This window comes from Brachyistius frenatus, unplaced genomic scaffold, assembly GCF_029030835.1.
Source record: "Brachyistius frenatus isolate BFR_SWC_R1_liver_20210118 unplaced genomic scaffold, ASM2903083v1 Contig_74, whole genome shotgun sequence".
Lineage (NCBI taxonomy): Eukaryota > Metazoa > Chordata > Actinopteri > Embiotocidae > Brachyistius > Brachyistius frenatus.
In genome coordinates this window covers 1,190,367-1,213,518 of record NW_027210673.1, presented here as the reverse complement: position 1 = coordinate 1,213,518, position 23,152 = coordinate 1,190,367, and the positions used below count along the sequence as shown (strand labels likewise).

At 40.0% G+C, this 23,152-nt stretch overlaps 1 protein-coding gene across 1 annotated transcript; it reads right to left on the bottom strand.

Moving 5' to 3' along the window:
* Positions 1-4,213: 4,213 nt before the first annotated feature.
* LOC138626444 (mucin-2-like) lies at positions 4,214-23,152 on the bottom strand. Its single transcript, XM_069708091.1, has 40 exons — positions 23,077-23,152; positions 22,702-22,957; positions 22,478-22,592; positions 22,009-22,099; positions 21,789-21,922; positions 21,477-21,693; positions 20,945-21,070; positions 20,737-20,851; positions 20,513-20,651; positions 20,253-20,366; positions 20,104-20,173; positions 19,859-19,996; positions 18,916-19,080; positions 18,714-18,808; positions 18,506-18,632; positions 18,126-18,381; positions 17,466-17,532; positions 16,416-16,526; positions 16,125-16,304; positions 15,608-15,847; positions 15,359-15,515; positions 10,450-13,283; positions 8,723-8,809; positions 8,360-8,534; positions 8,017-8,264; positions 7,669-7,852; positions 7,374-7,584; positions 7,091-7,266; positions 6,833-6,902; positions 6,511-6,611; positions 6,388-6,419; positions 6,112-6,289; positions 5,894-5,998; positions 5,757-5,797; positions 5,513-5,635; positions 5,290-5,388; positions 4,988-5,116; positions 4,851-4,890; positions 4,651-4,774; positions 4,214-4,541 (listed from the first exon to the last, which is right to left on the bottom strand). Exons 1-40 carry the CDS (start codon positions 23,150-23,152, stop codon positions 4,331-4,333), a joined length of 8,157 nt encoding a protein of 2,718 aa, XP_069564192.1. The 3' UTR covers positions 4,214-4,330.

Here is a 23,152-nt window from a genome sequence, read left to right as displayed (position 1 = left end):
AGGTTTGCAAACACCAAAGACTTTTCTAACCAAAGACAAAAACCTGGCGAAACACTCGTTCAAATTAACCACAAAAAAATAAAAAAGCGAATCCAGCGACATAAACTGAGCTTCACTCAAGAATTTTGGAAAAACAATTGTTAAACTATCCAAAACTTACTGCTTTTCTCCTGTTTTTCTTTCTTCTCTGACTCGTGAAGTTTCTATTGCTTAACGATCTCCTGCTCCTTCTCTCCCTCGCTTTTTGTTGTTGTTGTTTTTTTCCTTCGTCTCCAAACCACGTGTCGTACTTGAACCGGCGGCGCGTGTCTCGCTGAAGTGCTGCGGAGTTAGCCTGCGAGCTAAGCTAAGAAAGTGCACACTCACAGATAGTCGGTGAATAAGAAACACGGCTGCCACCGATGTAACCGAGCGGCCTGGGTTCGCTTAACGGGGCAATTACGACAATATAATAAGTGGAGTCCGAGAGGAGACATCGTTCAGCCCACGGCTTCTGTCTTTATTTTTCTTTCTCCGCTCTTGACCTCTACGGCAACCCTGAGGGGACACATCTCTAATGCAAACAGTAAACATGAGACAGTCGTTTACAGCAGTGCTGTACTCATGAAAGGAACAGCACCAAAAGTTAAACAGAATTAATATTATGGCTGTTAATTTATAAAGGTGTTTTTGTCTCTTTATTATGCAAGCAAAGAAAAAAAAAGTTTTAAAAGCAAATTTCTTGTACTGCAATAAAAAATTTTTTAAAAAGAAATCCAGTTTGTAAGTAAAAATATATAAACTAGTAGAAATTTGCTTTTAAAACATTTTTTTTTTGCTTGCATAATAAAGACAGAAATACTTTCATATACTTTATTATCCTAATATTTAATGTTATGTTATTTACCTTTCTAGATTAATTTATTTAATATTTAGGTGAAGGGTAAATTGACCTGGGTTACAACAGCACATGCAGTGTTGTCTTTGCATACTTTAATGCAAACAGAAACCCCACATAGCAAACAGAAAGGCTTGTTAACACTGTCTCATACCTGGCATTAACATGCAACCTGGGTGAACCGATCACAAGCGGACAGCTTTGCCTGTTTAGACATGGTATATTTCTCCACATGCATCTGGAGGGACCATTTCCCTGTATATAAACACATAGGGTACAACAGATAAAGTCCACCTCAAAATGACTAAATTTTAAGTTTAGGATTGGCCTCATCCAAACCACATTGACACAACTTAGTATGATGTATCTACAAAAACAGAAGAAATTAAGAGGGGGTTAAATACTTTTCCCTGCACTGTTTAAAACAGATAAACTGTTAGGTTTTGGGGCTGTAGCATCATAACTCAGTACTAGTTATTCCACATAAACACTATAAAACCTCTAGGTGTTGATTAAAATATATTCCAATGCAAAGGTTGTTTTAGTCTTTGAATTTTTGCTTGACGATGGAGTATGAAGTCATACTTTGGGAATATTTAGGCATGTATTTAACCAAAGCTTGTTTGGCCTTTTGTCACATTTCTGTTGAGCTTTAATCCTAAAACCTGGGCTGCATTCTGACACACTGCTGTTCAACGTCCTCAGTGACAGTCCTAAAGTTTATTTGTGAAATGATAGCAGGTGTTGGAAGACAAATAGTATTATGTCAATAGAGATTACATTTTGAACAGTCCATCCTGCCTCTAATCAAAACTGTCTCGCTAATTTGGCTAAACCATCTGTCCTCCCTGAATAAACACATTGCATGCTCTTACTGATAAATAGATCTTCCTTCCTCATCATAAAGCATGTTTGCCTTTGGAGGAGCTCCCACCTAAGCAACTATTTGAGAACTAGTAAAATTACTATAATAATAGTTATTAATAATAAGAAGAAAACAGCATTTCAAGCTTTAATAGAGCTAACTGTACCGTGAAGACAGGCAATATGATCATCCCACCAGTTCGAGTGATTATGAACCTCCGAAACTGTTTCACTGCTGTTTTTGACTGAGTCCTCTAATTAAATATCAGTATTGTAGACAAACTTTTTCGGGTGGAGATGGGGAGGGAGGGGATCTTTCAAACATTTCTAAGGTTGGTTCCTGCTAAGTTGGAGTTTCAAGTGTGTGGCACCTCCTCAGAGTGAGGAGATAAGTACAACGTAGGTTAAATTTGCAAAATGTGAGTGGTATATTTATCTGCCTTCAGTTTGTTGTTTTATTGCTGTACTGAGAGATTTATACCTCTATTATACATCAGTACTATATATCTGCCATTTGGTCACACATTTGTCTTCTTCACTGAGTTGAGCAGTTCATGCACCTGTTACTTCTGGACTATTGTAATTCCTTATCATCAGGATGTCCCAGTTACTCTCTGAAAAAAGCCTTCAGTTCATCCAAAATTCTGCTGTGAGAGTACCGACAAGAGATATCTTATTTCTTCTATTATGAGATTCTTTTCATTGGCTCCTTTTAAAATCAATTTACAACCCTTCTCCTTACATAAAAAGCCCAGAATGAATAAGCTCCATCATATCTTACTAATCAAATCATATCTTGTACCGTATTATTCTAATAGAGCACTCCGCTCTCAGAATGTATACTTGTGGTTCCTACAGTTTCAAAAAGTAGAATTAGAGGCAGGACCTTCAGTTCTCAAGTCTCTCTCCAAAGCTCCTAGTTTTGGTTCAGGACGCAGAAACTCTCTCTACTTTTAAGATAAGGCTTGAAACTTTGCTTTTGGATAACGCTCATAGTTAGGGCTGACACAGGTGACCTTGAGTCATCCCTTAGTTACGCAAGAAGTCTAGGCTGCTGGGTGGCCCCCCATTATGCACCTAGCACCTCTCTCCTCTTCTCTCTTTCATTCTCTATGCATTTTTATGCCATAAGATTGGATCTTATTAACTTGTCTTCTTCCTGTAGTTTGTACTTGAGAGAGATATATATAAAGTTGAATTGAAAAAAGCTTTACTTTTTAATAACTGTTCAGACAGGTCTCACTGATATGCAGCTCAGTGTAGTTAATTACCGTTATATACCATTATATATATAACTGCTTTATCCTGATAACTTTGGGACTTGGACAGGGCAACAGTTAATCTTACATTAAAAATGTACTCACGAAACCATAACATTTGATACACATCTCAGGGTCTACCAACAGTAAATTTGTCTCACATTACACAATGACCTAAAACAATGAGAAGTACCATGTGTATCAACATTGTCTTTGAAGTATTTATCAACATTAAACCACAGGCATTTCTCCGTTTCATAGATTGTGCTGTATACCTTTAACTTCATGTCACTGTTAATACACTTAGTTTTGGTGGCGGTTGAGTTTGAGTAACAGTTGAAAGATGGTGTCACTGAATGTGTCAAAGCAATTAAAAGTGATCCTCAGTTTATCCATAGTCCATGACACATATGCTGCTACATGTACTGTCTCTTATAACATAGACAGTGCTCCTATTTCTAATAGCTGCAACGCTCAGACTTTCCTCTATCCAACTGCTCTGTGGGTCTAAACAGACTGCAAAAAAAAAAAAAAAATCTGTTTTGGCAAACCTTTGTATTTGCAAGTATCAATACGAATTAGATTGAGGGATATGAAATTCAGTTTCTAAATGTCAGACGGAAATACGAATAGCTTTTTGGAAAAGTCCCCTCACAGAAGCCAAACCCTGTCTGGGTGTGTTTCGGCAGGAAACAGAGCATTGAATTAGACAGGTTGCCCCGTTAAAGGCTTGTCTTGAATTAAAATGAAACCTCAGGTGCAATGTCTTAAAAGCCCCCAGAGTCACTGGGTTATTTGCGAGAAGATACTTAGTCAGTGGTAGCAGAGCATAGAAATATTTTTCAAAATTTTTTCTCTATATTCAGTGATACAAATTGTGTAAGTAAGGCTTGAACTGTAATGGGACGATAGAAATGAAAAGTCCAGAATCTATCAAATTTGCAGTGTCTACAGTAGCACTTTACTGTAAGTGTTCTTATTGTAGTTTGACAATATGTGTACGACCTGATTCCCACCAAAATTGAAAATATACCTTACTTCCACTGTAAAGGACCACAAAAAAAACAAAATCATCTTTTGGGTTTTTGTGAAAGTCTTCATAAGTCAAATTGTTATTATTATTTTTTTTTTATAAAAGTTGTATTAGCACAAACAGGACATTTAAAGAGATGAGACCTAAACTGAGTTGCATCTTTTTATTTGATCAGTTGATAAATACTCTCTCTGTAATGTCAATTACTTTGTAAGAGATGGTATGATTGTTAGAAGAATACAGGAGGAGACATTTGCATCACACATCCCTTAATGTTGTTTTATAATGATTGTTTTATCACAGCAGTTTGAAGCTTCGCTTCCTGCGAGCAGGTTGACCAGGATCTCTGGTGCAGTCTGTGTGGCCACATCCACACTCCTCCACATGCATGTATGTGTAGGGCACCAGGTCTCCATTCAGGCAGAGCAATTCAACGGTGCGATTGGTGAAGCGTGTCTCTTTGCAGCAGGAGCAAGAATGCTGCATGGCAGCTGCTACTTGGGAGTACCTGAAAGCAGAGGCAGGGTTTATTGGTAAACACAAAATCGGCAGAACCACAGCAAAATATTTTCGTAACTTTCCAGAAGAATGAGAAATAGTTGCAATATTATCCTTACTTGGTGAAAGTGTTGCAGGATCCTTCACAATATGGCATATCTACCTCACGGTCAGACTGACAGGTTTTGTATATCACGTGGGTTTTCATGGGCACTAACTTGCATGCCTTCTCCTTCTCCACACCTTTTCAAAGAATACACACAATTAGCTTTTCATTTGTGTACCTTCTACTCAAAAGAAATGAAAAAGTCATACTCACAAATTTTACAGCAGCCATTTGCTGCAGTCTGAATTGTATCCTAAAGAGGAAAATACACAACTTCAATATAATGTCTTTACACTTCTGTTCACACAGACACAATCAATCAAAATTAATTAATTGAAAGTAATACTTACACGTTGACAGTTGCTCTGTTGGAATGGTGGGCAGACAATCTGTGAACTGGCCATTGTTAAAGTCTCACCACTCTTAACACAGGAGTAATGCTCACACTTATTCCCAGGCGGTGACCAGGTTTCTCCTTGCTGGAGAGCAGTGAATTGGATGTACACACACACACACACACACACACACACACACACACACACACACACACACACACAACAGTAGGAGTACATACAGATATTAAAACACCAAGTCTCTTTAGGTGAAAGAACATTAACGTGGACTAACAGCCGATGGATATGATCCAACTTACCATCAAGAGCTGCTTGGTACCGTTAACATTGAGGACACAATGTGTCTGCACACACTTCCCACAGCATTCATCATAATCACCTTCCACATATTCATATCCCTGAGAGAGAGAGAGGGGAAGTTAGGCTGCCAAGTTAAATCTTAGAAGTGACACTGAGCACACTTGAGAAAATCAAGTTGCAGTGTGTTGTGTATGTGAGCATAGTTGCTGTCGTTTGTCTTACCATTTCACAATTTTCGTCACATTGCTGGAACTGGCAAGTTATTTTGAACAGACCAGATTTTGGGTCAACCTCATTGGTGCAGGTACACTCCTGACATTCCTGAACAGGAACTGAAGAAGCGGGCTAGCAAATAAAGAGGAAATGTGTTAATACTTGTGCTTTTAGCCACATTTAGAAGAAATCATTAGAAGTAAAAGATGATGTAATAACAAATGATGTGATAAATCATCCATTTCCTATTTACCTGGTATTCAACATTTTTGTGGACACAAACTCTTTTGGGCTCTAGGAAAGAGTAAGACAGGAGCAAAGTCAAATGATTTAAAGTGTTACTGTGGTTATTAGGGTTTATAGAAATTCAAATTGAATTCATGAGCTCACCACATGTATGTTCTGGACAACATTTTCCCTCAGGAACTCGGATAACTGACTTATATCCAACTGGACAGTTCATGTTAAAGACTGGGCAACTGCTGATTTGACATTCTGCAGAGATAATAAAATAGTTATTATTCAGGGTCACGTTGATGAATTGCCATCTGCAAATACAAATCAGAAAATGTTAAACCACAAATGTGCATAGATGCTGTGCGTCTTACGGCAAACAAAGGCAGAACAGCAGGGATCCGATGGATTACTTTGGTTGACAAGGACAAACCCGTCACCAGTGCAGTTTGCTATAGGTGGTGCCGGGCACACTCTAGGTTTGCAAATCACAGTCTTGGTGGACTTGTCACAGATGCAGTCCTGGCATTTGTACTCAAACCTCTCATTAAACTAAAAGAATAAACCACAGTGAATTAATTAATTTAATTGTCTCTAGCAAGTAAACAATACAGGTTAGGTTTGAATCATGAATAAATTACTTGGCTCACCTCACGAGGAATGCCCTCAGGATCCAGACATCCTGTTGGAAAAGTAATAATCCAGAAGGACTTTAGGATTGACATGATATATTCAGTTCAATTGTCACACTTGAGGATATACACTACACTTACCGCACTTTTCAACACATATTTCAGAGTCTTTGTTAAAGAGTTTCATTCCATCAGGACAGAAGCAGCCCTCTGTGGTGAAGTTCATAGTTGGATCGTTTGGACTGTAAAATAAAATCACAAAGAAAGAACGTGTTGTGTACTTAATTTCCTTCAGAGCTCTAAAACACATTTAATTTGATACACTGCTTTTGTCTCTTATTTTCACAATGGTGTTTCCAACGCATTTTTATTGCCACTTTCCGTTATGATCATAATCTTGGAAAATGCTAACTTGCACAATAAAATGCAAAATTAACATGCTTAATTTTTAATGGAAACTTACTTGTCTTCACAGGTTGCCTGGTCTGTAGGACCACAAGGTTTGTAAACTTTGTTTGATGGGCACTCACTTGCTGTTGGTGAAGAAAAGACCTCAATTAGTTCTTTATAAATACATACTGCCAACCTATACTCTATTTAATAAAAGGTACAGCAGTTTGTTCAGTTTGGGCTAAATGCCTCAAAAGAAACAGAAAACAAATTGCCTCTCCTGATTCCAACAATCCCAGCATTTACAATAGAATAATGACAAGTTGCTTACCACAAAGTGTGGTGTGGTTCCTCCAATGAATGCAAACTCCAGCCTGAGCACAGGCAGCAGCGTAAGTCTGCAAACTCGTGCACTCTACTGCTGGGTTGGAAACATGGCAGCTATCAAAAGCACAGCCTTTGTAGAAATTTTCCGGAGAGACAAAGGGATGACACACTGCAAAGAGACTGTGAAAAAAAGCAAAACCAAAGTTCAAGATATTGTTTTTTAACTGCACTATGTCACCATCATGGGGGTGAATGTGAACTTCTATATTTTATCAGAGAATGTGTACCTGCTATACAGCAGGCTGCATAAGGAATCTGGGTTGCAGGGAGTTAAGGTTGGTGGTGGTTCAGGTACATTGGTGGGTAGTACAGGTGGTATCGGGCAGTTGGGTTGGGAAATGTCGTTTGCAGGCCAGTAGTCAGCCATCACTGCACAACTTTCCACCAGCTCGCCTCCAGGCAACATGCAGTCATCAGCCTGGTTATTGTTGCATGTTCCTGACAGTGGTCACACAACAGTTCATATTGCAGTCTAACAAAGGATTTACCAATGTTTTCAGCAGAGAGAGGGAGAGTTCTTACCACAATGACCCTGTGTGTTTCTGCCAAAGTATTGAAATGGAAGGGTGACACTAAAGCCAGTTATTCCAAATGTAATGACCACTTCCAAGCGAAGGATCTCCAAAACCAAGTTAAGGCCAGAATTAATGATCTTAACACCTTGTTGTGAATAAGGTAGTTTCAGACTTACTCCACCTTTCAATGCCTACAAGAAAAAAACACCATTTGACAAGGAACATAAAGAAAGGTACCATGCAAAAAGGATCCAGTATTGCTATTCTATCGACGCTAGTGGTAATCTGTGTGAGTTTGGTGAGTTTCTCAGAACATACAGTATTTTCAGACAGCATATTGTAAGTGTAGTTTTACCTCCAACTGTGCAGCTCCAATAAGGTTATGATTCTTGAGTGTGACAACTTGCGAGTTGTATGATATTATTATTGATCGTGGACATGAAACATCCTCAGTAGGATCGCAAAAGACATTGTCAATATAAATCTTCAAGTTATGTGTTGTTGTAATCTCTTCCATCAACACATAAGTGCAGTTCCCTTGATAACTGTAGTAGAATCCATCAAAAGTGATGTAATGAGGATCTCCCCATCCTTCACATACACCTGAAAAGAAACAAAAAAGGTTAAAAATCTCAAATGTATTTGGAAGAGAAGTATACAAGTCAATACAAATATCAAATATCTACAGAAACACTTACAGTCACAAGCATAATGTTGGCAGCAGTAATACTCATCATACACAAGAACTGGTTTCTTTCCATTAGTGCAAGTTATATTCTGAATGGGTGGACATTCATATGGAACTATTTCAATTGTATTGTTCTCAATGCATCTGGCCATGGTGCAGTTGCACAAGAAGAAGGTCTCATTTGCCTTAAAGAAAAAGAAAAGGGAAAAAAAGAGAAAAAATTAGTAGGATATTGAGATTTTTTGCAAAACAAGAAAGATTGTAATTGAAGTGCAAATGTACATTATTATCGATCATATGCATGTAACTCTGTAAGTGTTACACAGTGTAAATGGTACTGATTTTAATGTGTTAGATACAGTAAAAGTCTTACCGAGACATCCCATTCAGGGCAAGTAGGTACAGGAGGTGTGGGTTTAGGTGTGGGTTTAGGCGTGGGCGTGGTCGGGCAAGTTTCAGTCTTGTTTTGAATTTCACAAATATCAGAACATATCATTGTGAGACATACGCCTGCTCCAATGTAGTGCATATCAAATATTACATCCCCTTGATGAATGAAATAAAACAAAGAATACGTGAAGAGTAATGCATTTTTTTTTTACATCAGGACATCATATTATACCACAACTATAGACAAAATTGCTGTATGTTGTTGCTTACCTGGTTTATAATGAGTGCCATTAACGTAACAGATGCATTCTGTAGTGGCAGCTGGCGTTGTTAATGGTGATTTAGATGTTACGCTTATTTGGGGGCCAGTTGCTTCAGAGACTGGAGGTACTGTGTGACCAGTGATACTAGGTTCAGTTGTTGGTGCTGTAACCTTTGTGGTTGTGGTTGGCACTGCAGTTGTAGTGGGAGGCTTAGTTGTTGGTGTTGTAACCTTTGTGGTTGTGGTTGGCTCTGCAGTTGTATGAGACGGCATAGTTGTTGGTGTTGTAACCTTTGTGGTTGTGGTTGGTTCTGCAGTTGTAGTAGGAGGCTCAGGTGTTGGAGTTGTGGTTGGCTCTGCAGTTGTAGTGGGAGGCTTAGTTGTTGGTGTTGTAACCTTTGTGGTTGTGGTTGGCTCTGCAGTTGTAATAGGAGGCTTAGTTGTTGGTGTTGTAACCTTTGTGGTTGTGGTTGGCTCCGCAGTTGTAGTAGGAGGCTCAGGTGTTGGAGTTGTGGTTGGCTCTGCGGTTGTAGTGGGAGGTTTAGTTGTTGGTGTTGTAAACTTTGTGGTTGTGGTTGGCTCTGCAGTTGTAGTGGGAGGCTTAGTTGTTGGTGTTGTAACCTTAGTGGTTGGCTCTGCAGTTGTATGAGACGACTTAGTTGTTGGTGTTGTAACCTTTGTGGTTGTGGTTGGCAATGCAGTTGTAGTGGGAGGCTTAGTTGTTGGTGTTGTAACCTTTTGTTGGTTGTGGTTGTAATAGGAGGCAGTGGAGGCTAGTTGTGCTCTGCAGTTGGCTCTGCAGTTGTAGTTGTAGTAGGAGGCTCAGGTGTTGGAGTTGTGGTTGGCTTTGCAGTTGTAGTGGGAGGCTTAGTTGTTGGTGTTGTAACCTTTGTGGTTGTGGTTGGCTCTGCAGTTGTATGAGACGGCATAGTTGTTGGTGTTGTAACCTTTGTGGTTGTGGTTGGTTCTGCAGTTGTAGTAGGAGGCTCAGGTGTTGGAGTTGTGGTTGGCTCTGCAGTTGTAGTGGGAGGCTTAGTTGTTGGAGTTGTGGTTGGCTCTGGCTTAGTTGTTGGTGTTGTAACCTTTGTGGTTGTGGTTGGTGGTTGTGGTTGGCTCTGCAGTTGTAGTAGGAGGCTCAGGTGTTGGAGTTGTGGTTGGCTCTGCAGTTGTAGTGGGAGGCTTAGTTGTTGGTGTTGTAACCTTTGTGGTTGTGGTTGGCTCTGCAGTTGTAGTAGGAGGCTCAGGTGTTGGAGTTGTGGTTGGCTCTGCAGTTGTAGTGGGTGGTTGGCTCTGCAGTTGTAGTGGGAGGCTTAGTTGTTGGAGTTGTGGTTGGCTTAGTTGTTGGTGTTGTAACCTTTGTGGTTGTGGTTGGCTCTGCAGTTGTAGTGGAGACTCAGGTGTTGGAGTTGTGGTTGGCTCTGCAGTTGTAATGGATGTTGTGTTGTAACCTTTGTGGTTGTGGTTGGCTCTGCAGTTGTAGTAGGAGGCTCAGGTGTTGGAGTTGTGGTTGGCTCTGCAGTTGTAGTGGGAGGCTTAGTTGTTGGTGTTGTAACCTTTGTTGTGGTTGGCTCTGCAGTTGTAGTGTTTGTTGGTGTTGTAACCTTTGTGGTTGTGGTTGGCTCTGCAGTTGTAGTAGGAGGCTCAGGTGTTGGAGTTGTAACCTTTGTGGTTGTGGTTGGCTCTGCAGTTGTAGTAGGAGGCTCAGGTGTTGGAGTTGTGGTTGGCTCTGCAGTTGTAGTGGGAGCCTTAGTTGTTGGTGTTGTAACCTTTGTGGTTGTGGTTGGCTCTGCAGTTGTAGTAGGAGGCTCAGATGTTGGAGTTGTGGTTGGCTCTGCAGTTGTAGTGGGAGGCTTAGTTGTTGGTGTTGTAACCTTAGTGGTTGTGGTTGGCTCTGCAGTTGTGGTGGGAGGCTTAGTTGTTGGCGTTGTAACTTTGGTGGTTGTGGTTGGCTCTGCAGTTGTGGTGGGAGGCTTAGGTGTTGGAGTTGTGGTTGGCTCTGCAGTTGTAGTGGGAGATGTTGTTGGGGTTGTTGGTGAACATATGTCACAACATACTCGGATCTTGTAATTGAAGCACTTTTTTGGAGGTCTTAACTGATCCTCTTTTTTACATATGAAACCATATTCCACATCACAAGTCACAACTTGGCCGGTTTCACTCACAAAGTCATTTAAGGTTTTGTTCGGATAATCGGCTGATCTACAATCAATCTCCAGAGGATTTTCACATATTTCTTTACCACTGTTCGTGATGTTCTTATATGTTTCCCAGTCATTTTGGTCTTTTTTTGGATCATGCACATCATACCAATCTGACCACTCACACGTTGGAATACATGGAGTGGTAACAGAAGTTGTTGTGGTCATAGCTTTTGTGGTTGTGGTTGGCTCTGCAGTTGTAGTGGGAGGCTTAGGCGTTGGAGTTGTGGTTGGCTCTGCAGTTGTAGTGGGAGGCTTAGTTGTTGGTGTTGTAACCTTTGTGGTTGTGGTTGGCTCTGCAGTTGTATGAGACGGCATAGTTGTTGGTGTTGTAACCTTTGTGGTTGTGGTTGGCTCTGCAGTTGTAATAGGAGGCTTAGTTGATAGTGTTGTAACCTTTGTGGTTGTGGTTGGCTCTGCAGTTGTAGTTGGAGGCTCAGGTGTTGGAGTTGTGGTTGACTCTGCAGTTGTAGTGGGAGGCTTAGTTGTTGGTGTTGTAACCTTTGTGGTTGTGGTTAGCTCTGCAGTTGTAATAGGAGGCTTAGTTGATAGTGTTGTAACCTTTGTGGTTGTGGTTGGCTCTGCAGTTGTAGTAGGAGGCTCAGGTGTTGGAGTTGTGGTTGGCTCTGCAGTTGTAGTGGGAGGCTTAGTTGTTGGTGTTGTAACCTTTGTGGTTGTGGTTGGCTCTGCAGTTGTAGTGGGAGGCTTAGTTGTTGGTGTTGTAACCTTTGTGGTTGTGGTTGGCTCTGCAGTTGTAATAGGAGGCTTAGTTGATAGTGTTGTAACCTTTGTGGTTGTGGTTGGCTCTGCAGTTGTAGTAGGAGGCTCAGGTGTTGGAGTTGTGGTTGGCTCTGCAGTTGTAGTGGGAGGCTTAGTTGTTGGTGTTGTAACCTTTGTGGTTGTGGTTGGCTCTGCAGTTGTAGTGGGAGGCTTAGTTGTTGGTGTTGTAACCTTTGTGGTTGTGGTTGGCTCTGCAGTTGTATGAGACGGCATAGTTGTTGGTGTTGTAACCTTTGTGGTTGTGGTTGGCTCTGCAGTTGTAGTAGGAGGCTCAGGTGTTGGAGTTGTGGTTGGCTCTGCAGTTGTAGTGGGAGGCTTAGTTGTTGGTGTTGTAACCTTTGTGGTTGTGGTTGGCTCTGCAGTTGTAGTAGGAGGCTCAGGTGTTGGAGTTGTGGTTGGCTCTGCAGTTGTAGTGGGAGGCTTAGTTGTTGGTGTTGTAACCTTTGTGGTTGTGGTTGGCTCTGCAGTTGTAGTGGGAGGCTTAGTTGTTGGTGTTGTAACCTTAGTGGTTGTGGTTGGCTCTGCAGTTGTATGAGACGGCATAGTTGTTGGTGTTGTAACCTTTGTGGTTGTGGTTGGTTCTGCAGTTGTAGTAGGAGGCTCAGGTGTTGGAGTTGTGCTTGGCTCTGCAGTTGTATGAGACGGCTTAGTTGTTGGTGTTGTAACCTTTGTGGTTGCGGTTGGCACTGCAGTTGTAGTGGGAGGCTTAGTTGTTGGTGTTGGAACCTTTGTGGTTGTGGTTGGCTCTGCAGTTGTAGTAGGAGGCTCAGGTGTTGGAGTTGTGGTTGGCTCTGCAGTTGTAGTGGGAGGCTGAGGTGTTGGCGTTGTAACTTTGGTGGTTGTGGTTGGCTCTGTAGTTGTAGTGGGAGGCTCAGGTGTTGGAGTTGTCGTTGGCTCTGCAGTTGTAGTGGGAGGCTTAGTTGTTGGCGTTGTAACTTTGGTGGTTGTGGTTGGCTCTGCAGTTGTAGTGGGAGGCTGAGGAGGTGTTGGCGTTGTGGTTGGCTCTGCAGTTGTGGTGGGAGGCCTAGGTGTTGGCGTTGTAATCTTTGTTGTTGTGGTTGGCTCTGCAGTTGTTGGTGTCGGTGATGGGGTGGTTGTCACGGAGCAAGGTTCATTTCCATTTATTACTGTTGCATTAATGCAGATTGCATAGTAGCACATTCCCAAGTTGTCAGTCACATTGTAAATAACATCATATTCATTATATAAAGTCCCGTTGTATAAGCAACCATCACATATCTCCACACATGTGTTGTTCCGCTCATCAAATATGGGCTTATCTTCTGGGCATATAGGATAACATCCTGTAAAAACCACATTAAATATTATACAACGTTTTTGACTGCACATTCCTCAGATGTATAGTCAAACAGAGCTGTCTGCCATGAATGAACCTCTTACCTTCCAGGGTAGGTAAAGGGTTGCTACAAATTCCCAGTGGATTCAAACAGGTCTTGTAGCAAGGTGTGTGGCAAGGGTTGTAATGCCAGTCACATTCATCTGGGCTGTTGTAGTAATCACAAAAGACAGCTAGGAAGAAATGATTTAAAATATATCATATATTTAGATATTGACAATATTCTCTGTATAATGTGAACTCAAACTCAAACCCCAATGCATTCTCACAGGCCTGACTGAACATTTAGTTTTCCCTATTTTTGGAAATTAATAACTTGACTGAAAACATTTATCGATAATTATAAAGGGAAATACATTTTAATTTAAAAAATGTTTATAAGTATATAAGATAAATTCAAGTTTTTTGAAGAATTAAGTATGTTGAACTAATATCTAAATGAATGCATTGATGAGAGTCTGTGTAAAAATAATTATAATGACAGTGTGTACATTTACATTACACATTATACATTATATGTAAACTACACATATATAGATAACTTTAATTATTGCACATTTTATTGCACTGTAAATTTAATTTCAAATGGAAAATTGGCAATGTTCCTTATCAGTGTACACCTAATAACTCATATTGACAAAATGAAAACATATTGCATGTGGCACTCTGAACCATTGTCAGGAGAATTCTTTTGCTATATGAATCCTTGTTGTGACTAAAACTTGATTTGAGCCTACATATGGCAATCTGAATGGATTAATGAATGAAGTCTCTGTAAACGTTGATGTTATAACTGAGGTTAGGCATAGGTTAGGGCAAGGGTACAAAACTCTAAATATTATACTGTGCTCCTGGAAACACTCACTCACACTGGACTCAATAATAATGAAACAGAAAAAGTTTGAAACCGCAAGAACTGATATAGTAGGCTGTTCAGCCAAATTGAGTAACCAAGCAACAAGTGACTTGGTCAGGGAGATGACCAAGAAGCCACCGGTCTCTTTAACAGAGAGCTTCAGAAATCCTCTGCAGAAATAGGAGAAAGTGCCAGAAGTAGCTCTGCAGCAATCAGGCCTTTAGAACAGCTAAATGAAAGCCACTCTGAGTAAAAGATGTATGACAGCCTACTTGGAGTTTGCTAAACAGTATTTAAAGGATTCCAAGAGCATGAGGAAAAAGATTCTCTGATCTGATGAATGAAAGACCAAGCATTAAAGTTTCCTGATAAACCGCAGACACTGCTTACCACCTGGTTATTACCATGGCTACGGTGATGGCAGTTTCATGCTATGTGGGCACTTCTAAGCAGAAGGGAGTCTGGTCAAAATTAACGGAGAATGACTGAAGTCAAATAAAGAGAAGTCCTTGAAGAAAACCTGCTCCAAAGTACAATGACCTGACACTGGGTTGATGACTCACATTTCACCATGACAATGACCTGAAGCATACAACCAAGTCAACACTGGACTGGCCTCAGGACAAGTCTTTGTTATTGTCCAAACAGACTCCAAACCATGGAAATTTGTGGAGGGAGCTGAAGATGGCCAAAGATGGCCGTTTACAGATGCTTGTCATTGTCACAGTCATTCTTTCTACTTTTCAGTTATTCATTCTTCCCTATGTCACTCCCTCAACCAACAACAATTCCCCAGTTTCTCTTTCTAGCCCCAGGCCTTCCACGCCCATACCTAAACAGAAACCTGTAGGAACTGGACAAGGCAGATGGCTTATTCCTGTTAAAAGGGAGTTTTTCCTCTCTCTGACGCCAAATGCTGTTCAAAAGAGAACTGTTCAGCTGTTGGGCCTTTCTCCAATATATTGTGAGGTTTTGACCTTTGTATGTAAAGTGCCATGAGATTACTTGTGTTTGAATAGTTTTGGAAATATATCCAGACATACTATGGGTGCAGATTTTCATATCATAGAAGAGTGGACCACTGGCCTACATAGAGGTTTGCACTCTCCAAGTTTAAAATTTAAATAAAAAAGCAAATTCTAATTAGAGTAAAATAGTTTACTTACGACAGATTTCTGGAGTTCTCCATGCAACACAGACACCGGCCTCATTACAAGCTTGAGCATAAGCTGCCACTGCTGTGCAGAAACACTCGCAGTCTCCTCCTGTGTCACAGGCACACGAGTCTTTCACGCAGTTTTCATGAAATGGACGTGGGTCAACCTGTTTAGTCATTCAAAGTTGATGACAGAGTTTTAACAATGTGTTTTATACTTTCAGCCACGGGACTTGAAATCAAAAACTACTGTCATTACCTTACTGTGGCACTCTTGGAACGTATGTCCAGTTATGATGCTACACATCATTTTTGCCCAGTGATGTCGATTGGGTGTTGCTTCACAGGGGTCAACATTCGTCTCCACATCTGGGCAAGTACTGGAGACTTTCCAGCTGTTTGCGAATTCTAATGGGCTGCTCACTACTAGCTGACTCCGTGTGGTGAAGTCATTTTGCCCATCACCATCAAAATTTCCACACAGGCCACATACCTCTCCCTTTACAGCCACACAAAAGAGTCACTCAGTCAGTGGCACAACTCTCATCATGTCAATAAACACATTATTATATTAAATGAACTCCATATTTTATGAGTATTGTAAGTGCCTCAAATACTTTTTTTTTGTTGCAATGTTACTGTACATTCTTGTCTGAATATATTTATATGTGGTATAAGAAAAGGATCAGAAGAGACAACTGTCGAGAACAGATGAGACAAAATCATACACTCTCTCTAACTCTCAATGTAAAAAATTTCATTCATCTATGACTCACGCTGTGTTGTGGTTCCAGAAGGATGCGAACAGTTGTTTTGCGATCCCACATCACTGCCAGACCAATGGCAGACTCTACGACCACATACAAGCCAACCTTCCTTATTTTGTACTGAATCTCAGGGCCATCTCCCAGATCCTCTACGTTATATGTACCCTTTGACAGTTTAATTTCCATTTTCTGTAATGTAAATGAGATTTCTGTGGTTTGCATTGCAATGTTAAAAAACTAAGAAATATATTGAATATTTTAGGCACTGAAAACTTTTCAGATGTTCAAGTGAGGTCTTACCCCAAGCTGAATTCTGACTGACTTGGAGCATGTGGTGCCAGTAGATCCACATGGTACATTTTCTGTGGAAACTCCAAAGTTGTCCTGTACGGTTTTGTTGCCACATTTGTTCTTAAAAGAGATAAATTCATTAAACATTTTGTGTGTATGTTCTATCGTAAAGACCATCAATCAAATCAAACTTAAGCTTGACCATTACTAATATTTTAGGACTGTTGCAGAAAAGCTATAACATAAATAAACGTGTAAAGATCATGTAGTTATCTGCATGTGCCATTTATATTCTTCACTATAACAATTAGTCATCTTGAAGTGACATTTTTCAAGCATCATACAATATATTGACTATAGTGTTTTAACCTTGACCATATTCATTTCTGAGATGGACCCTGACAAAACAAAAGTTAATCACACATGTCCACTGTGTCTGAAATCATTCCACTATTTTCAATATCATGCACTACATTCACTGTTTGCCGTTTCATTTATGCTTACTTTCAACAATCCCACAATGCAATGTGCCACCTTTTATAGATAAGAAAATTACAGATGCGTGACTCAATCGCTGTCAGTGATGACACAAACTGATAATGATTAGTCAAGTCCAAAATCTCAGTTTACTGCTCACTGTGAAGTCATGATCTTCCATTTTAAAAGGGGGTAGTGGATGAGTGAAAGGCTGATTTTTGTCACAGCCTGTAATTTATATGACTTTGACAGTATTTACCTGGACAGCAACGTAGGCACAATGTCCTTGAAACCCGTATCTTTGCTGGTCAAATGTATTGTAGTGACCACTTCCATAAATAATGCAAGTTCCTGGACATGTTTTTTCTGTGCACTTCCATTTTCCACTTTTGCAGGTACTAAATCAGAAATGGTTCAATTTAATACAGCTTTTTGAATTCTGCAGGTTGAACATATGCAGGAAAATATAATAATCATTGATTAAAATACGGTTTTACCAGGTGTTGCACTGGTTGGGAATTTGTGTTCCGGGGGCAAAGACATGGCCGCCGTGCTGACATGGACATTCATTTTCTTTCACACAGGAACCTTTGCCATCATCAAGGAGGCCATTAGGACACCGGCAGCCAGATTCACACTCTGTGGAGTCCTGGGAAGGTTAGAAGAAGAGATATCATTTCTGAAAGTGTCATTAATTACTGTCCAAAACAGACTAGAAACTACTGTATGAATGTGTACTGTGTGTTTTGTCATCAGTGTAACAAACTGCCACCATTAAATTCAGAAAAAAAATAATTAGACCCAGTTATTTGAAACTAAAAGGCCAATTATGACACAGCAGCAAAATCAGCTCACACAATCATCGCTGTCCAGATTTAAACAAGTTCGAGCACACTGCAGTCCGAGCTCTCCTGTGCCCGCAGTGGAGCAGTCGAAGAATACTTTTGGAAAAGGGCATGCTGCAACAAAAGTTGAAACTGCTTTAATATGCATTTTGTCAGCCAAAGGCTTGTGTTGTGGAAAAGGATGAGACAATAAAAAAACTGACCTGATGAGCGGGATCTCCAAGAATGGCAGTGAAGCACTCCATTAGTGCATACACTAGAAAATGACACCAAAGATATACAATGCAACACAAAATTATTTAGACATGTAGTTTCTGTAAATCTTAAATGCTGCATGCGTTGTAATTATGGTTAATCCTTGGTCTTCAGGACTCATTTAAGTCCTGAACTGACTCACCAGTGCTCGTCTTTGATGTTGATGGACTTTCCAGGCTTAATGTAAACTTCGTTATGGTAACAGGGACATTTTGCCATGGAGACACAGGTGCCTTTTTCATTTAGGTAGAGGCCTTCAGAGCAGGAGCAGCCATCCACAGGCAAGAAATCAGAGGTACAGCTCTGCTGCTTTGAGCCCAGTGATCCGCAAGTTAACTGGCATCTCTGGTGCTTGTAAGAGAAGGTCTGAGAGGCTGGGCAGTTCTTGGTGTATTTATCTGTATTGTGCACAATGTGAAGATCGATACTTAATAGTTTTATAATATATTAAAGGGATGATGTTAATCAAACTCCAGAAATCATTATTAAACTGTAGCAAAACATAATGAAAGAGACCATTACCGCACACATTTTCTCTCCAGTCAGTCAAAAACACTCCCTTTGATGCACAAGCTCGTGCGTAGGAGGAGAAGACAGCACACAGGCAGGCCTCGCTCTTCTCACAGTTACAGCTGGCATAAGTACATCGCTGCAGAGGACAGCAGACACTTTTTGAGAATTACAGTCCCATAAAATTTACTAACAGACAAACAGAGAGGTTTTACTGTACCTTGTAGTAGAGTTCAGGATCCACCACTGAACGGCACTGCGTGAAGGTACTGTTTGGACTTAACAGCAAGGCGCACCAGTGTTTGGCGTACCTCTCTGAGAAATAAGAAACAGCAAGCCATTTATATCCAGTTGCCTTAAATACAACACTTCAGCAATATAAATAAGTGTTTAAATCAAAGAAAGCAACCACTGCTGTTTACCATTTTCCACACTGAGAGAACATGGGTCATCAAGTCTTTCTTCTCTGTTTTGGCACATGAGGTTAGCCTTCCAGGAGTTACTAAAAGTGGCAGAAGTTCCCTCCACGATACCCTGAGGAGTCTTCATGTCATCAGACAGAACCATGTTGTAGTTCCCACATAAACCTGAAGACACCAAATACTTCAAAATTAAGTTAAAAGTTTAAAATTGGAGTAATTATGACAGTACTAACGGAAATACCAAATACGGCTGAAACCACAAATAGATTTGTTTTCTATTTGTTTACTGAGTGGGATTCAGGGGTGAGCAAAGATGATGGGGGTAAATTTTTTGATGGGCAGTAATTACCGTAATCAGTAAATGCCTATTAACTAAAAAGTCCAGTTAAGTATCAGCAGAAGGCTAACCAACTTAGTCCAGATGACGCTCTCCACAGCTACATTTTGCAGCAGCCTCATGGAGGAGCCATTCCTAGTTCAGATTAAACATTTAATCTCTCAAACATGTTCTGGATTTACTCCGGTTGGATATGCCAGGAGAATCTACAATGGAAGTCACCCATCCTGATGAGATGCACAAAACACCTTAACTGGTTGCTTTTAATCTAAAAGAGCAGCAATGCTGCTCTGACATCCCTTCAGTTGTCTGAGTCAGTTGTCAGTTGTTGGAATCAAAGACTGACAATAAAAAGTATTCCCAAAAATCAAGGCCAGCAAGCCTTAAGGTTTTTCATCGTTGAACAAGGAAGACAGCATTTATGAATTTTCCTGCAGTTTTGAGCATTTTCTACATAATCTGTTCATTTGTTTCATTTGAAGTAAAAATCACTGTGATCATCTTCATCATTTAGGACTTACAGTGACTAGTAATTCAATGTATACATATTAATCCTGACACATTATTTATGTCAAAGCCAAATGTTAAGACAAAAGTAAAATTTACCTCGTGTCTTTGCTCTGTAGCTCTGCTCCAGGCTGATGTAGACTTGCATGATTGGAACATGCTGAATCTGAATTCGCAAACCAAAACTGGTCTGGAGCAAAATGTGAAAGGATGAAGCATGGAATATGCTGATGTCTCCTTTGAATGAAGAGGAACACAAAATCAGTAAGATCTTCTGATGTTATAACATAAAAGAAAGTTAATAGTAACATGTTTCATTCAGAGTTTCTTATTGAGCAACTCACCTGAGTAGTAAGGCAAACTGATGGTCTGCGTGTTCTGCTTTACTGTGCCATCAGAGGTGAACATTAACACCTGAATAGAATTAGAAGTGGCCATTAGTGTTGCAGATATCTGTGTGAAGTCTAAAAGGTAATTGCAGTATTCAACTCACATTGTTTCTGTCATTGTTCAGCAGAATTTTAAGGGTCTTCAGACAAGTGTCTAGCTCTTGGTTTGCACACGGCACCAACTGGGCCAGGATGGTAAACTTTGGGCTTGCATCATCCTGAAATATAAACAGTGTGAGTAATAATAATAGATTAATGGATTAATAATAGATACTAGATTTATTTTCTTAAATCAGATAATTATACTGTATGTGTTTTGCTATTCAATCGTACAAAGCTACAACTCATTCACCTTGCTCTCCACCTTCACCAGGGTGTAGTAACAGTCTCCATGGAAGGTGTAGGTTTTCGCATCAAAGGTAGTTACATGTGAACCTTCTTCAACTGCACATGTAGCCGGTGTTTGAAGACTTTCACAAGCCCATCTACCTTTGAAACATGTACTGAAAAAAAAAACATATAATTTACAACAACAGAACAAATCACTGCACTGCAATAGAACATTCTGCTATTCAATGTGTGACTCACCATTCCTCTCGTTCCTGTCTGTAAATCTCTCCAGAGTTATAAATTTTGTCATGCTTGCACTGACAATCGGACTGAGCAACACACCCCCTCATGGAAATATCATCAAACACAGTTCCTGAAGTAGACAAGTCACATTCGAGGGTCATTAGAAGTGAAACTATAAATAGTGTTGTGTGTAGACGGAAACTCAAATATGAAGAGCACTAACCAGGAGGACAGAAGCAGCCGTCTATCGTGTGGTCCTCACACAGTGAACTCGTGTCTTGATGTGTGCAACTATCCAAGCAAGGGGAACCACTCTCTTCATAAACCATGTTGAACGGGCACTGTTTAGCTGTGGAGATATAAAGTACAGTTTGGATTGATGGAAGGAGGAAGAGGTGGGAATTTAAATGAACTATTTAATGGTAAATCAAGTGAGGAAGTAATTTGATTTTTTTTTCTCTGAATGTAACAATTGTAGATTTTTTTTCTGTATTTATTTTATTCACAATTTTTCTATGCTACATTTTAAATCACGAGCGACACTGACAGATACACATTTGTGGCATTTTGTTATGCAATTTTAAATGTCTTCTTTTCCATTTCAGTAACAATTTTGATGAAAAACTATTTTTTATTAAAAGAACAATTGAGTTGGTTTTCACTGAACTGATTTCAGGGCTTTGGTTCCCTCTCCACTCCATAATATATAAAATATAGAAATGATAACCAAACGGAAAGAAAACACAAAACTTTACCACAGAACTGAGGTGTCCTCCAGCTGGGAGGATTTCCTCCTGCGTGGGAACACTGTCGAGAAAACTCAGACAGCGTGCTGCAGATACAGAAGTCATTTGTACTGTTGGTGCAGCCACACATGTCCTGCACACAGGCCTGGATGTAAGGCTCTGGATTAATCAGTTTGGTGCAGGAGCTCCAGGACTCTGAACGCAGCATCTGATTACAGGTGGTTTGCTAAAAAGGACAAAAGAGAAGGATAACAGTGAAAAAGTTACTCTGGTACAAAGTATCATCTCTATTTGTTAAAGCTAGCTGGATAATAAACTCACAAACTCCTTGCATGAATCTGGCACATTCACAGCCTCCAGGGATCCCTCTTCCTCTTCATAGGGGTCCTCACAGTCATCATTAGGTCGATGGACTTTCTGTTTGTTGCCAAACTCAATGGGGTTGATTTTGCGACCTACATATAATTACATTCATAGTGTCACTATAGTTTAGCAGATTACTGATGAAATAAATTAATACAAAGTGATTAACATTAAATACCATGAAGAATGAACTCATTGTAGACTGGAACACCATTGAAGTCTCCACAAAGTCCACAAGTACGATTAGCATATTCATTATCAATTTCCACCTTAAAACGCACAATAAAAGGTTAAAACAATTTTTACAACTATTTTGAAAGTATTTTTAACACTTTTCAAAATACAGTATATAAAAGAAAAACACAATACATAAAATAGGCATAATGGTGACCTAATCTAATAACCATTGTTCTGTTTGTTCTTTATCAAAACAGAAAATTGACTGAAAAGCTATTTATTTATGAGAATCTATTCAAATATCATCGACAATACAAAAAAATATGTCTATACTGTAACTGTATTAGTCTGTACCACATTAATTTAAAAAAAAAAATGTTAAAATCTTCGATTCAAGTGAAAATAATTTGAAAGAAGTCAAAATTTTCTCTGTATCATAACATCCATTGGAGGTGCCTTTCAGTTTTTACCATGACTGCATCATCACTGTTCCACATAACAGTGATGCCGACTTTGGACTGGAGCTTGATGTAAACAGCATTTTTCTCCACTGTTACTCCTGCCTGGTAGTATGGCATTGTGACACTAGAAACAATAATGGTTTTTTTATTATAATGTTCAAATATCAGAGTTTATTTCTCAGGCTTTTATGTTTTGTTGTTGTTGTTGTTGTTGTTTTGGTTTTTTTACTTACGGGACATCGTTCACAGTGACCAGACTCTTGCTGAGGTGGAATGAAAGGTCGTTGATGTTGACCACCACATAGCTGACTGTAGGGTTTCCATCATCGTCCTCCCTCTTCATGTGCACGGCGAACTCCTGGTAGGTCTCGTGGCAGTCGGAGGCCAGGTTGTACTCGCACATACCAGAAAACTGGTACACATCACCATCAAACGTCTTGAAGTGCTCTCTGCCCCATGTGCTACAGATGCTGCTGACATGGTTGCGAACTGGAAAAGAAAAATTTGAGTCAGTAAATGATCAATGTATGCTGCACATTTTTCATTCTAATGCATTAATTAAGCAGAATAATCCATTTATAGCATTAAGGTTACTATCTGAGCCTCACCCAGTCTGCCTTGGACCTCAATGACACTGGCAATAGACAAAGCGAGAAAACACAACCATGTAGATCTCCAACTCAT

Bases quoted from the DNA above. Each gene is read 5' to 3' on its own strand.
- LOC138626444 (XM_069708091.1), bottom strand. From the start codon at position 23,152: ATGAGTTGGAGATCTACATGGTTGTGTTTTCTCGCTTTGTCTATTGCC. The intron at 7,853-8,016 runs GTAAAACTACAC...TTTTTCTTGTAG, and splicing joins TTGGAGCTGCACAGTTGGAG to GCATTGAAAGGTGGAGTAAG. The intron at 5,798-5,893 runs GTGAGCTCATGA...ACTCTTTCCTAG, and splicing joins TTGTCCAGAACATACATGTG to AGCCCAAAAGAGTTTGTGTC.